The 16,098-nt window shown below is 34.8% G+C and overlaps 2 protein-coding genes across 2 annotated transcripts; one reads left to right on the top strand and one right to left on the bottom strand.

The window, feature by feature from the left end:
- Positions 1-280: 280 nt before the first annotated feature.
- LOC114524460 (CD63 antigen-like) lies at positions 281-5,029 on the bottom strand. The gene is made up of 7 exons (XM_028545545.1): positions 4,833-5,029; positions 3,298-3,489; positions 2,941-3,015; positions 2,503-2,598; positions 1,540-1,713; positions 1,144-1,227; positions 281-482 (listed from the first exon to the last, which is right to left on the bottom strand). Exons 1-7 carry the CDS (start codon positions 4,914-4,916, stop codon positions 411-413), a joined length of 777 nt encoding a protein of 258 aa, XP_028401346.1. The 5' UTR covers positions 4,917-5,029; the 3' UTR covers positions 281-410.
- A 1,172-nt stretch (positions 5,030-6,201) lies between these two features.
- LOC114524459 (importin subunit alpha-3-like) lies at positions 6,202-14,239 on the top strand. The gene is made up of 23 exons (XM_028545544.1): positions 6,202-6,327; positions 7,934-7,978; positions 8,106-8,183; positions 8,389-8,415; positions 8,545-8,597; positions 8,702-8,749; positions 8,877-8,924; positions 9,047-9,132; positions 9,662-9,748; positions 9,924-10,006; positions 10,136-10,222; positions 10,435-10,479; positions 10,611-10,673; positions 10,908-11,033; positions 11,333-11,404; positions 11,513-11,566; positions 11,952-12,002; positions 12,158-12,229; positions 12,333-12,401; positions 12,712-12,753; positions 12,936-12,987; positions 13,348-13,439; positions 13,693-14,239. Exons 1-23 carry the CDS (start codon positions 6,265-6,267, stop codon positions 13,789-13,791), a joined length of 1,542 nt encoding a protein of 513 aa, XP_028401345.1. The 5' UTR covers positions 6,202-6,264; the 3' UTR covers positions 13,792-14,239.
- Positions 14,240-16,098: the final 1,859 nt, after the last annotated feature.

Below are 16,098 nucleotides of genomic sequence, written 5' to 3'. Positions count from 1 at the left end.
TAACAATTTATGTGGGCAGCGAAACCATGTTAAGTCCTATTTGTATTGATATTTAACAACGTCAGCGGTGGACGGTAATCACAGTATGAACGTCATTTATTGCTATGAAATATGATATAAAGTTTGCATAATGAGTGCAAAAAATCGATACATTTCGCATTTTACAAACTTACAAGGATTTGTAAAGTCTTCTAAAAACTATATGCATATTGGGCGCGGTCGCGTGAAGCTATTAGTTGGGGATCAGTTCAGTAATTTGAGCAAAATAAGCAAATTCCCATTTTCGTATATAAAGTCTTATTTACTTTCATAGCAGCGCTATCCTACAAATAAAATATAAGATTTACAATCACTTATCCTGTAAACAATAACCGTTTGAACCTACAGTCCAATACTGGAAGCATTCTTTCTCATACAAGTTCATATTTCGATTTATTTTGAACGTGGTTCCAGAAACATCCAGCGCAGGCGATGGAAAAGAACTGTAACACAAAAAGCACAGGAAAGACTGTACACTTGCACTTTACATTTCATAAAAAGACTTTGTTTATGAAAAGTGCGCAGGATTAAGTGCGCATTGTAGGTCACATTAATAATGAAAAAAGGAGGTAGGTATTTCAGAGCGTAGACCTTTATACTGAGACATGTCCAAAATTGGATTTTTCCCACATATAATCAAATTTTTGTTCCAAATTTTGCTATTTTAGGATAAGTGCTAGGATTTTTAAAGCCGGGCGGCAATTTTTGCAAGAGATTTCTTGATTCGATCAGACAGAAACTCAGCGCATTATTCCAGTCTCTGAATTCTGAAGAAGCCCAGGTTTTCTACGTGCGAACCTCCGAACTTTGTTAAATAATTTGCAAATTATAGTGGTATTTTTTATTCTCACCATGGGCATGGACGCATGCAAAAACTTTCACAAAAGTTAGGTTTGAAATGGCAGCAAAATCGTCATGAAAGTAATCAATATATTCTCGTTCGAGGCCGTCATATAGGATGGTAGCTTGGAAAAATTTTGCCGCAGTTTTCATCTTTTAAGCGCAAAAAAGGCCGTATATTATTTCCTTCCAGTATGTATGCTATAACTTTGGAGGGAAGTCATGGATTATTCCTTTGCAAAAGTCATATTTTTTCCGCTTTACCTGAATTATAGCTATAGACAGGGCACCAGAAGCCAAAACAGAAAATCTCTTTCGGAAATAGTCAGTGATATGGTCATAGCATCCCTACAAAAGATTTTAAGAATTTTATTGTCGAACATAATATAGGTGGTTAGTAAACACTGAAAAAGGGGTAAATGTTCAAAAGCCTGGCTCGCAGGTTGGTAAATGTTTAGAGCTACTCCAATGGCAATGCAAAGAACGTTGTACATTTTCTACGCAAGTATTTATATGTATGCATGTGTGGGAAAGGCAAAATTCATACGAACAATAATATAACTCAGGACTCTCTATTTCCATATACACGACCTTTCTTTGCGGTTTCGCTCTTGTTCAGTCACTCAGTATAATTCAACTGCATATACTGTATATACAAACCTCTGTATAGATATAATTTTTAGCTTCAGTTGCATTTCTGACGTTTTCGTGACCACCGCAATTTTTTGCCTCATGTTTACAGCAACTTTCTGGTACGGATGAGAAGTTATCTGGTGATGGCTGCAATTCGATTTTGAACCAGTCAGTGTAGTTTGCGTCTCCACAACAATCAAACTAAAAGAAACGAAGCAAACATCAACCTCCCCAATGACAAAAAGGGAAATGCCCTGGGAACGAGGTTGAGCAAACATCTTGAAGATAATAGACTAAACGGTTATGTATATAGCGGAGCGGTAATCATTGACAATAGGAAAATAAACTTGCACGAGCCAATGCATTGCATTCAAACTATATAAGACAAACTTAGTAAACATGGTTATTTCTACGAGGTTCACTCGTGAAAATAGGTATATCATGAAATAGTGCTACCTTGCTACCGTTTTTTCTAAACTTAAATAAAATTCCCTAAAAAAATTCAGGTTTTTTTTCAATACCCATATATCATTCTTTATTTAAAACAATTCACAGCATCTAAATTCTAATCAGCTGATAGCCATGTGTGAAATCGTCATGCAAAACGAGCGATGTCATAACGTGGGTTGATTTTTGCAAGATATACGTCATTGAATAACTTCCAACGTGGGATAAAAAGTCGTATCCTACGTTATGACGTCACCACGCGCCAACGTCCCCAAGTAGCGGAGTGTGAGTCAACACAATAGGTAGCGAACGAAATGATAATGTTCATTCTTTTCAATAAATATAATAAAACAATATTGAATTGAAATGATAACACTTAGTTTGTCGTTGTCAACCTTATGGCTTTCGGCTTCAGTAGGGCTTCACTACGGCTTGATAATTCTTCATATGTTCAACTATATTGAATATTATACGTGACCTGCAGTATATATATTAGACAATCAAATGTTATATTATAGAGACTAGAGTAAACTTCTCACTTACTTCTCGTTGCATTTTGTTCCAGGCGGCTCTAACAATGCTATTTCCTTTGTAAGCTTTCATTGTATGATTTAAACCACGAGACAATGCGCTTTTTATCTACGAGTAAAAAGAAAGTTTTTAATCCCATGCAGCTAGGATTATTTGAATCGATACTGTAAGCCTTATTGTGATATTTCATGTCACGCTTCATAGCTCCATAAATAGAGACCATTAAATCAAACTATATGTAAACCAAGTCAATCCGTTGTTATCGTTTCCTGCCTAATTCCAATTCCTCTATTAGTTCTAATTTAACATTAGGGGAATAAACTAACATAAGGGGAATAAACTGCTCTTCCCGTGCAGGGCAAGCTTGAAAACAGCACCGCCTATAAAACCGCCTATAGTTTTATTCCAGTTCTCAGAAAACAAAAAACACGCTTCACCAAATTTACTAACCTTCGTACGATAGGCATATCCTGCAATGGCCACAGAGATTTCACACACAATAATCACACCAAGAAAGAAAGCAAACTGAAACATACAGATGAATGTCTTCATATTTACTACAATTTTGACCATTGACTAGTCGATTGGATTTGGTAGCTCCCAGACCTCTGATTTTTAACCATAGTTACGGCCACTGCAAGTTAACCCGTCTCATGCATCAGTCACACTTAGTATAGTTACATACATGCAGAAATAGCAGTTTCAAACACCGCGTGTTTCAATTCAGTGAAAGTAAATAACAGGTGATGCATCACCAACTAAAATCAATACTAGTAACATTTTTATACTAAAAATTGCAATCTTTACCATCTTGAGTACAAAAGTATTCTTCTTCATAGCTCCATAACAACCACATATACCAATGCATGCTATTACAAGACCAATTATAATAAGAACAATGGAAACAGCATCAAAGTCGTTTGGACGAGGGAACTCTTCATATTTATTCAGTTCCACAGTAGCCCATATACCGATAACAAACAAACAAAATCCAGTTATCTAAAAGAGGTAATAAGTAAAGTAGTTTACAGGTTCGTCATTTTAACCAATATAGACCTTGTGCATAATGACGAATTCTGGTCTTAATAGTCACGGCGGGAAATTTTGAAGTTTGTATTTTTCGCCGTGACTACTATAACCAGAATTCCCTGCAGGCGTGACAGCTTGACACGTCATTATGCATAAAGTTTATTATGTTTGGTATAAGTAGCAGCTCACTTTTTACTGGCCTACATCATTGATGATGCAGTACAATGCAGTATATATTAAGAGGACTACACTGTAACCAATCATAGTATATATATAGTGTTTTAAGATATTTAAAGACATAAACCTAAATAGTAAGGTGAGGTGAAATGGTTCCCATACTCGGGAGCAAAGATTACAGATCCATTTTCTACCTTGCGGTGAAAGAAAAGTATTGGTTCAAATCGTTAGAGAAGGCAACTATCTTGATGCAAAAAGGAAAAGTATAGGAAACATAAGAAGTAAATAAAGCCAACTAGTATAAGCATCCGCCATCCGGTTCTTTGCAATACAAATTACCACCAATCGAAACTGTCCTGAAGAATCCATAGATGGATGAAATAGATAAATAGCGATACTGTGCAGCAATCCATACATTTTAGCTCTAAAACTAAGTCACTACACTCCATCAAAACATCACAATATTCTTCTTCGTTGCAGTGGTTGCACCTACCCGTCAACTGAAAGTGTGCAACCTTTCAATTACGTCAGTACAAACAACCAAACACACAAGACTATACATATATAGCGAAAATTCATAAGACTATTGAATGGTGCTAAACTTTATAATATTACACGAAGTTAGGTAACTTGAAGGCTGAAGCGACACTAAATCTATTTGTCGACGGTTATAACCAAGAGGAAGATTAGACTGAGTTCAGACAATTTAAAACGATTATTCAGATTTACAGCTACATGTATTGAATGCGTATAATATAAACAATTCCTCGCCCAATGACGAGATGCGTTGTAAGAAAGTTACTTAATTTTGACGTCCACGACAATGTTTAAGCTATGGTTTAAGGTACCGGTATTGAATATCGTCGTGGAAATCCACCCCCCGAAGGCCCCAATCACGATATCGATGACAATAATATCGTCAGCGTTTTCACATAAAGTGAATGAATAGACTACGTCTATTTCTTTACTTTCTTTGCTTGTGAACCACATACGATACGTTTATAGCTTTTTTTAATTACTTGCAGTTAGTTACAGTCAGTAAACATCCACATTTAAAAAAAACATAAAACAAAGTCACGCGCAATTTTAGCAACCGACTGTGTTAGCGCAAATTATACAAACGAGCATTGTCTTACCCAAAACATGATGTTAAACAAGATCAAACTGACACGGATAACTTGCATAACAGGAGACACAGTGATTTCCGATGCTTTAGCCATCTTTTACAATTTCTATACATACAATATTTGGACAGATGAACACACAAGCCCTGGACAAAAACACTGTTTTAGTATAAATTTTCTTGAACACAAGCAGAACGGAAGTGCGTGAAACATGATCTTTCTCTCCTGGGATACTTTGGAGTTTGGACCTCATACTCATGTACAAAATGTGGTAAAAATGGACAGGTAAGTCAACAAGACAAATGCAAACTACCAATTAATGTATAATTTGACTTTGCACTCAGTCACTTTATGAATGTGAGGTACTACGTTAACAAGTGTATTTTCACATGCAGTTATCAGGAAATGTAGCAACAGTGTAAATATTTCTAATTCTTTATTGTGTGAATTTACAATAACATACTCGTACAAGCAAGTGATGCTCCTTATTACAACATAATATTTCATCATGATGCATCATTGAAATTGAACTACACATTCTTATTTTCAGTTGTGATTTTGTTTCTTTCCTGAATTCTTTGTTTCTGACTTGGAACAAAATATAGTAAGATATGTGGACCAAGTAGACCTGTTGCTATCCAACTAAGGCCAATAAGAATTTTCTGTTTTTGAGTGAGTTTCTTGTAGCTTGACCAAAAGCCCATATTTAGTCATTTACAAATAGTTGCAGGGCAAATGGAACAATTTATGATAGCATACTGCAAGGAATTGCGTCTAAAATTAGTAAAATTGATATATTTAGAAATTACAAGCACTATAGGCACAAGTACGAAATTTACACACTTAATTTTAACATGAAACCAGGGTCTATATATTGTATATCTATATAACTGATGAATTTTTTTTTCAGTTTATTGGATTCAAATAATCAAATGTAAAATTTAGTGGATTGGCAGCACTTGTTGGGTGACAGTCATCACCCACCATATAGTACCAACCTTTTGGACTAGCTAGTTGCAGACATATTAATTAGGGGTTTGCCCCTATCTCACCCTCAGCCCTTTTGGTGCATCCCTATTGCAATTTACATAAAAAAATCAGTGACAACTGACAAGACATTATAATGAATACTCACCTAATTTTCACTGACACTGGTTTATTCTAATACACACAGACTTTGCTGTAAATGTAGATTGTAGCCTTTAAATCTCAAACCTTTAAATTAGCCTTTAAATTTAAATTTTGGATAAACCAAATAAACCATAAAGCTCAATAGGAGGGATAAACATGGATAAAAAAATTCAACCAATTGCAAATGTCTCCCGCGTTTCAACTGGGCAGCGTGTGTACATTGCTCATGCGCATTTTAACTCAACATGTATAGTGGGCAGTCAACGAGCAAATAAATTTTGTTGTGTTCACTCAATATCTTTTTCTAATAAAAATGGCAACGAAGGGCATTGAATCAAGATTGCGAAGCTATAAATACAATGATCGAGATCAAGCAGTGAGTAAAATACGGTGTATAGACTTAATTTCTGACAGATGTTTATAGTAACTCTTCCCAAACTCACTTTGAGTCTAGCTTTTATAATAGCCCCTTTGGGAGAGTCTGAATTTGCTATCTAATCTGTCGGAATGTCTATTAGATATACACAGTTTGATCTTTATACTCGCACTAAACTGCCTGGCCCACGACAGTCAAATTCCTCGTATTATAAGGGCTCTGGTGATTCAAGTGCAACTATAAAGTATAAAGTGGATTTTAAAAATCAGTCAACAGTATCTTGATTCTTGAAAACACCTCAACATTTTATATGTAATTGTCATTGATGACTGAATAATTTTGATCTATAATTTTAGATATTACCAGTGTATACATTGCAAAGTAGTGTTTTCAATATTGATTAATGTTGCATAGTTGTGATAAAATTTTGACTTCTTTAAAGAAAAAAATTCTCAGTAACTGTTAAAAATATTTCCTGTGAAATTATGAATTGAGTTGTTTATATAATCAAAAGGTTTTGTATCTTGAACAACCCCAGCTGAAATTTTCATGGTTAAAAAAAAATTCATTTTAAAATGTCAATAATATATTACAAGCAATCTTTGAAAGCACAATGTTAAGGTCCACTTTGTTTTCAATATTTTTTATTGTTTTAATTTTGCTAAATTGCCATACTTCCTATTTTTTGTTTCATGTTGAAGAACACATACTCATCTTTGTTGGACTTGCCCAGATTCTACAAAACTATCAAATACCTATTTCAGCTACAAAATTTTAACCACCCTCTAGTCTGTTCACTCTAGTCTGTTGCAATCCCCAAATGTGATTTGTCAATAGAATTCATCTTTTAATGCGTAAAATACTTTCAGTCTGCCATGTATATAAACAAACCTCCTTGTCATAGATTTTGTATGTAACAATTAATAGCATATCTCTTTAATTCCTATTGTAAGTGGTTCAGAGGCCATTTTCTCAGTTTTTCATCAGGAAATGTCATTAAAATTCTGTGTAACATCAGTTTAGTGCATGGTAAATGTACATATTTTCAACTAACCACACTTTACTGGTGGTTTAGAGCAAGCTGTTGAAAGGGTTATGTATAAATTGAAAATATTGATCAAGTTTATACATTCATTAAACAATACAGCTAAAACATTTTCAGTTATTTGCAAAATGTAAAATTAGATTTATCCACTGCTTAGGCTAAGTGTTATGTGAGTGTTATACAAATGTATTTTGACAAAATATGTAAACATCTAACAAAGGGTGTAAAAGTCAATGTTTTCATACAGCAAAGGATTTGTTGTGCTGTAAATATTCTGGGAGATCATCAATGGGAAAACCAAAGTTGTAGTTAGTTAATCAATATCCACAATTTTACCTAATTATGTTAACCATACACTTTTCATCACTTCCCCATTTTGTAAATCAAAATGTCTAGTATTCTGAGCCATATTACCGAAATCTCCCTTAATGACTTGAGATTTTACCTTAATTATTTAAGATTTTATCTTCCCATCCTTATCGGAAAGACTTGTTTTAAAAATTCTATAAGCTGGTTGTTGTAACTTCCTTATAATCCATATTTACCTAAACCTGTTTTTAGTCATCAAGACAGAGACGAAATGAAGTTACAGTTGAATTGAGAAAGGTAACATTTGCATTTGTATTTGTATTGATTGAATTGTAATCGGTTTCACCTCATTACCTATTATTTTTTATTTTAAAATGTGATACAAATTCCTGTTGTGAAAGTCAGTTATAAATTTTTTTGATAGGCTAGAAAGGATGATCATATGCAGAAACGAAGAAATGTTCCCATTGGAGGATCTGATGAAAAGGAAGAAAAATCACAGGTTTGTTTCTTTCCAAAGCCACAGTTATCTAGAATTAAACTATTGGTTAAGGTCTATTAACTGGTTAAGATCTATTATAGAACACTTACTAATATTTGTAGCACTTGTTATTGTTTATAACCATGACCCTGGTTTAACATGTTCGTTGAAATGCAATAACAGCTAAAACTGCATAAGTTATATGATTTTTTTTCATACATTTTAGCCATCTGACCTTCTTGCCATTGTTGATGTGAGTAATTCCATTATGATGGCACATATATTTTATTCACATGCTTATATATTTTTAGTTGTATTGTATGTGCTAAAAATATTCCTGGTTAATTAATGGTAACCATAATTATTTTCCATTTACCCTCAGAATGCTGGCAGTGATGATCCAAAAATACAATTACAGGCTGTTCAGGCAGCCAGGTATGTTTAACATAAGGAAAGACAAAAGTTGGTAAAAAATAGATATTTCACCAAAACAATGAAATATTTGACCATACATTTGAAAATATTTTTATCCTTTGTAGAAAATTGTTGTCAAGAGACAGAAATCCTCCAATTGATGAGCTTATTGAGTAATTTTTAATTTTTTTTTAAATTTTTTTTTAATTGGACCTTATAGAAAAGTAATAAAGTAAGATTTGAAGGTCTGTTGGGGAGGTCTTTGTTAATCTCTAATTTTTTGTAAATTTTTGTTTTTAGATCAGGAATCTTGCCCATTTTAGTTGGATGTCTGAGTAAAGAAGAACAGTAATTATTTAGCATTGTTTTCTCTTAACTATTTTGAATCTAGACCAGTATGTATTGCTGGTGAGTAAATCTACTTGAATACGAGAATGAATTGTTCACCCTTTATTTCACAATTTTCACAGATCATCTTTGCAATTTGAAGCTGCTTGGGCATTAACTAACATTGCATCTGGTACTTCAAGGCAAACACAAGCTGTTGTTCATGCAGGTAGAATGAATAGAACTAATGCTCAGTAACTGTGATGGCACCCTTTGATGCATTAGATCTGCATTATATTCTGACTAGTCATGAAAAATATAGATTTGATTGCTAACAGAAACATAAAGTCAACTGTAGTTGACAGAAAATATTCTGTACAAACCTTTGCCCAGTCACAGGCAGAGGTGTTGCTTTCACCACTACGTAGTTCTACTGTATGGATGTGAAAAACCCAGATCACAAATCCAGTGATGCCACAAATTAGGAAAACTTGGTTCATAATATCAATGATTTTTGTGTAGGCCTTCACCCCCCCATACTGGTTAAAGTGTAACAAAAATGACTGCGCTTACTTCATGTAAACGCTTTTATTATCATGAACTATAATTGCACATTTAGCCCATTTAACACATTTATCAAAATATTGAATTTGGAATACCAAGAGGCCTGTGTGTGCCTTCTGAACACTTCATCTAGGTCTTTCATGTACATACATTACGTACATCGCACTATTCTTTACTTTTCCAAATATTTTTAGGGGCCGTTCCGTATTTTATGAAACTTTTATATTCACCGCATCAAAATGTTTGTGAACAAGCTGTATGGGCCTTAGGCAACATAATTGGTAAGATATATGTCAATTTTATCTCTGTAATGGTGTTTTTATTAACGCTGGTTTGGAAAATAAGATGTTGCGTTGCATGCTTTAACGACTACGGCTATGGCTACAGCTGATCTGCAAAACTGGACTGATGCCCACGCGCGACCGTATTTTATGGTTCACTTCTTGTTCTCTACAGGCGATGGTCCTCAGCTGCGTGATTTTGTTATTCAACATGGTGTTGTTGCGCCTCTTTTACAATTTGTTAATCCGTCAGTCCCAGTAAGTTCCCATTTATGGTTCCCGCTCTTTATCGGAAATATCACAATTTTGGTGCAGGTGCACCAAATCTCCCGAAGCAATCATTCCAATATCGAATTTTTGTTATATTCACTATTTTGGTTTATTTAGCTGACATTTTTAAGAAACGTAACGTGGGTTATTGTAAATCTTTGTCGAAATAAAAATCCGGCACCACCAATGAAAACAATTCAAGAGGTATGTCACTGTTGTCACTACTGATTATCTTTACTGAAAGCGATTGCAATATAACGTGATACCACTATAATGATCGTATGTTCTGTTCCTTCGTGTCTTTACAAAAGTATTTACCATATCTAACATATCTTTGAGTTAATTATACGACAGTGTCCTAGAGATCAATTTCATATTTGTACGCATATTTACCACCCTTTTCCTTTCATTTTTAGGTTTTACCAGCCTTGGCCTTATTGATCAGACACACAGATCTAGACGTAAGTACATAATATGCGGTAATGATTCAATACATTCACCCAGGAGAAAAGACCCTGGGTACGAGGTTGTACATTCACTATTAAATGGATACAAATATTAATTTGCTTTCTCTTTGCTTTATCTTGTTTAGATTTTAGTAGACACAGTATGGGCGCTGTCGTACCTGACTGATGGTGGAAATGAACAAATTCAGGTATTCTTAATTTTAATTGTTAAATTTAATGTTTATTAGCTATTTAAAATGTCTAAATCACCATAAAATATTCTGTGAAAAGACATTGAATTAAAATTTGAATATACAAGTGTGAACAACGCACTCGATTCCAGATTCCTACCTATGTGTTTTTTGGGGGATTTGCAATAGATTTCTTGTGTGTAGTTTATATGCACGCGCGCTCGATATTAATGTATTCTTAACATATTTTAGGTGGTTATTGAATCCGGTGTTGTTCCATTTCTGGTTCCTTTATTAAGTCATAGCGAGATTAAACTACAGACGGCAGCATTAAGAGCTGTTGGCAATATCGTAACAGGGACAGACGAACAAACTCAGGTAACTGAATATTTAGAACGTGCATAACGACAATTACATCCAGACAAAACTACTAAATAAAAACGTGTCATGCGAAGAAGCACCTTGTTTACTACACCATAGAGGTTTACACTATGGCGAAACATTCCGGGGTCGTAAACGTATCCGGGGAGTCGCTGTTTTTCAGTTTTGTGGATTCGCCTGATTTCGTCGACAAATCGACATTTTCCGATTCCCGAGAATAGCTTTTTAAGCATTCTTATTTATACCATGCATTCTAGTTTTGCATTTTTTATGCATTTCATTTAATCATATTGCAGGTTGTCTTATCATGTGGTGCACTTCAACATTTCTCTGCGCTACTGACACACAGCAAAGAGAAAATAAAAAAGGTGGGATTATCTTGTTCATTTCTTCATTATCAAACCAGCAATGAAATAGCACAGACATGGGGAATTAGTGTAAGACTGATTGATATATAACTTCGTATTTTTATACAGGAAGCTGTGTGGTTTTTATCAAATATAACAGCGGGTAATCGCATCCAAGTTCAGGTACCAGGAAATGTGTCCTTGTTTCAACGTTGTATACGTATATATGCGCGATGATAACAGACAATGCTGTTTGTTAGGATTGTTTTAGATGATAGATTATATAAATACATTTTTCACGTCTTGCTCGACTGATATTAATGTTGACGGTTAAGTTGTGTCGACGTAATGAATGTATAATAAGATATAATTTTTATAATGTATAAAAATGCAACATACTTGAACTTATGGCACAATGCTTTAAAATTGGACTGCGTTGCCCGGTGTTTTAAAAAACGCTGTAGGCTGGAATTTCACGGCCTTTATCACATCACAAATTCCTATCATTAATAAATTAATATACGCATCTACAACATTTATTTATTTATTTTCATTATTGTACTTCTAGGAAGTTATTGACGCCAATCTCATTCCTCTCATTATCGAGGCTTTAGAAACGGTATGAAGAAGAGTAGAAGCATTATTTTGATGTCGTTTAAGACCAAATTTACCCCTTCTGAGAAGTTTCCTGTTTTTTTTTTGTGCGTGACAGACTTAGACATTTTATGTGCTTAAAAAACCTAAATTAGATCTAGAGCATCTGTTTTTCTTTAGGGAGAATTCCAAACACAGAAAGAAGCTGCATGGGCAGTGAGCAATTTAACAATTAGTGGCAGTCCGGAGCAGGTAGAAACATATGGCTAGCATGCTCGCATTTTCGTAATTTACCATAACAAAATTCACTATTTGTCGGGAAAAAAACGTTATAATCTATTTCTGTTTCCCCAAGGTTTCAGTTCTGATTCAAGCAAATGCAATTCCCTCTTTTTGTAAACTATTAGAGGTCAAGGATCCACAGGTACATAGACTGTCTTATTCTTAGACCCTGTTTACACAATACACGCGGCGTTCACGTGGTCACGACATCAGTTGTTTTACGGCTTCTTAGTTTGTTTGCGTTTGATTCTATACGCTAGCATTGACGGTTATATTTTCACCATGTCTTGTTTGTGATTTGTTCGAATTATTACGATTAACTCTTATAATATTTGGATCTGATTATTTTGGCAATAACTATGACTCCCATTATTTTCTACAAATTCTACTGGATGTTGCTGGTCAATATTTAACATTCCATTTAAGATAAAGAACCACGTTTGTCTCTTTAGGTTGTTCAGGTTGTGTTGGATGGCTTACATAATATGTTGAAGGTGGAGTTATTATTTATTTCTCTGCGGTCGACTTAACATTCGTTCGATTGTGAAATAACAATCCATATTATTTTATCTACGACTTCACTAACCTAAGGACATGTTCTTTAGAGTTCACTAGAAATCTATACTTATATAAACGCATGTCATTTAATATTAATTCAGTGTACATGTTCTTGCAGATGGCAGGAGATGAGAGCGATGAAATTGCAAGAATGATCGAAGAGGCTGGAGGTTTGTGAAATTTATGAGAACAAACATGAGAAAAATCTTTTTATTGTGCACGGTAAACCAGTGGCTTCTCAAACAAACTGTAGGTATTTAGAGAAAAACCACGTTCGTGTGATATTCACACGATACATTATTACGATGCGTTTACCTAATGCATTGAGATATTATATATTATAGTCACATAAAGGTAATTGATAATTAGTGTTAGTGTTTCTCTGTGTTTCCACTTACCAGGTTACTGAACTTTCCTCTTAGCAATGCTGGTGGTGTCCTTTGTTCGTGACTACCAACTTGTGCATTGAAATAAGCTTTGTTTACTTGGTGGTTTAGCACGTACTGATGAATTTACCAACTTTTCTTTAGGGTTGGACAGAATAGAAAAGCTACAACAACACGAAAATGAGGAAATATATAAACTCACGTATAAAATCATCGATAGATTCTTCTCTAACGAGGTAGGTTAGACTAACTGTAGCATCACGTATACAAAATGTACTATTAGATTCAGGGCGCTATACGTAAGCTAAGTGCTGTATTTCCAAGCGTATAGAACTGTTGTTCGGAAGCAAAACAAAAAAAATTGGAACTCTCAACTCCTCGGTCAAGATTTGACGAATTTGTATTGAAGTCGATCTTTATCGGAGCTGGATGGAACATGCACCGTCCCTTCTACAGCATTTGTCTAATTGCTCTTTAAATTGTTTTAAGGGTGATAACGACGAACAAGAAATTCAACCACAAGAAGTTGATGGCGGCTTGCAGTTTAATGCGCGCGATAATGTTCCTGAAGAAGGCTTCAAATTTTAGAGTGCTTCAAGAATCGTAATAGAATTGGGAACCTAAAAAAAGGATCGTTGCTGCTGATAGATCAAGATATCTGCCCGCCATCTGCGTCGCTACAGCATGCGCGCAATTTCCCCGTCAATGCAGTATCAACAAGATGATATGAAATTAAGTAGTCCCCTTAGTTCATGGATGCTTGTTAAGAAACGGAAAAATCATGGACGTAAGACTAAGAATATGATTTCTCCGTAAGATGTTGCCACGCCCTGCCCCGCTATAGTGGTTCTTGATCGGTTTTACGCGGATGTCATCAATGGAAGCATATAAATTCAACATTGACTCATCTTAACATTTGCTTTTTATTATAACCTCCCCTGGTATTGTATATAGTTTTTCACTGAAATTGTATATTTTAAAGCAGTGCACTTAATGTAAGTAAAGATATGCTAAAATAAGACAAATATGTTTGCAATACATGGCTTAATAACTCCAAATTAATTCAACCTTGTTCGTTTAGTTTTTGACTCATAATATACTAAGGAGCAAATAACCATGACTCGCTTCATAAAGTTGAAAGTACATTGAATACATTGGTTCAATACTAACAATATTCAATAATATTCATGTATAGCTTTGGTGTGAGTTTTTTTCCAATCTTGTGTTTTGATACCATGGAATATTTAAAATAGTGCGCAAACCACCAAACCTACTAAATTCTCTTCTCTGCATATTATCATTGCACAAATTTGTCAATTTTAAACCTTGTCCAACTAAAATCGTTAAAATCTCTGGAGAGACATCATCATGCTCTAAGTCATTATGTTGTACACATTAAAAATTTAAATAAAAGTTAGGTACGCATTGCGTACAAAAAGAAAGTCGAAAACTGCTGGAGCATTGCAGGTTATTTATTCTGTGATAAAAATATGAAATCTGTTAGTTGAAACAAGCATCAATTTCCAAGTTTATGAGTGTTTTTTCTATGCATTTAGCACGTTCTCAAACCTAGTTTGAAGGCCAGCATAAAAAAATTAATCTATAATTTGTTTCCGACTAATTTCTTTACAATTTGCTATCCGGCAGCGTGACACCCTCTATCTTGTAATTCTCTTCACTAAAACATTTAGGTTCGTATGCTTGTAAAACGCCTTAATGTACGCCTTATAAGACTTGCCTTTTCCTAACAAATATAACGAAATCATCCTGGGGTACGAGTTTGATAAAATGACGGTCCCAACTGCCAATTTTCTAATGTATGTGCGTCCCCCTACTTTCTGCACCTAGAGATACTCTTTTTCTTCGCTGATTGAGAAAATACCTCTTCGTATTTTCCTTATTTTGTATCTAATTTGACGGGATTTGCGTTCACTACGCGTATGCGCCAACGCACCCAGAGAATGCTCAAGCTGTCTGAGGTCAGATTTGGCTTAGGGTGAGCATATTTGTGTCTATTATAAGGTAGCCTCCTGGCATGTTTTCAGACCGAATTTTAATTAGCTATGCCTTTGGAAAATGGATGAAAATCTTTGAAACGAGTACAACAGGAAGGCTACACACGTGTTGCATAACTGAAGAAGGTATACAATGTTAAAATGGCCCATAAATCTGATGATGGTCTGTACGATGCAAGGTCCCCCAGTGCATATTTGACAACCTTTTCGGCTTTCGCTAATTCTCACATCCGACCGTTGGGGGTTGTTGACAAACAAAATGTCGACTTATATGAACTGCGGTTTATAAAGCTTTTCTAACGTCTTATTCCCGTTGTTTGCAGCTTTCATTCAGTACGTAAAGTGAACAACTATCAAAGATTTGTGTGCGTGTGTGCATATTGCATTATTGTGACATGCGCGTGGCGTTGTGTAAACGGTCCTAAGACTAAACAATAGAATTTGGTGTTCCGTGAGTTAGTGTCACCTATACTACATATAAATAAATGCATAAACAAGTTTCTCGTCACCCCAATTTCCAGGGAAGCGTCGAAAGAACTACTTCACAAAAGTACAAAAAGAATTGCTAATAAAAAAAGTACTCATCGAAAGTGTCCCGCCCAGTATCAAACTCACCAAAGTTCAAGTGCCGGCTTTTAAAATTGCTCGAAGCAAATAATTGATAGTTTCTCATTTGTAGCAAGCTCGTTTCATGTCACAGGGTCACACCTACGCGTTATTTATACTTTATTTAGGCATAAGAACAAAAATCAAATAACCTTCGCTATTTTGCATAATTTTGAAAGACACTTCTACTATTTCTCTTTTATTTGACATATTGTTTAGACCCGATTCACGCCTTTCTAAGTCGGAAAAAAAAGTAAAGTTGGATTCTCAAAAA

This window comes from Dendronephthya gigantea, unplaced genomic scaffold, assembly GCF_004324835.1.
Source record: "Dendronephthya gigantea isolate DGI-Jeju-01 unplaced genomic scaffold, DenGig_1.0 000031F, whole genome shotgun sequence".
NCBI classification, from domain to species: domain Eukaryota; kingdom Metazoa; phylum Cnidaria; class Anthozoa; order Malacalcyonacea; family Nephtheidae; genus Dendronephthya; species Dendronephthya gigantea.
This window is presented reverse-complemented; position numbering and strand designations above follow the sequence as displayed.

Excerpts from the sequence above, each read along its gene's own strand:
- LOC114524459 (XM_028545544.1), top strand. The coding sequence starts at position 6,265 with ATGGCAACGAAGGGCATTGAATCAAGATTGCGAAGCTATAAATACAAT. Across the intron at positions 7,979-8,105 it reads TTACAGTTGAATTGAGAAAG|GCTAGAAAGGATGATCATAT; the intron begins GTAACATTTGCA and ends TTTTTTTGATAG. Across the intron at positions 12,230-12,332 it reads TTAGTGGCAGTCCGGAGCAG|GTTTCAGTTCTGATTCAAGC; the intron begins GTAGAAACATAT and ends TGTTTCCCCAAG.
- LOC114524460 (XM_028545545.1), bottom strand. The coding sequence starts at position 4,916 with ATGGCTAAAGCATCGGAAATCACTGTGTCTCCTGTTATGCAAGTTATC. Across the intron at positions 3,490-4,832 it reads TGTTTAACATCATGTTTTGG|ATAACTGGATTTTGTTTGTT; the intron begins GTAAGACAATGC and ends TACCTCTTTTAG. Across the intron at positions 483-1,143 it reads TGTCTATAGCTATAATTCAG|TTCTTTTCCATCGCCTGCGC; the intron begins GTAAAGCGGAAA and ends TTTGTGTTACAG.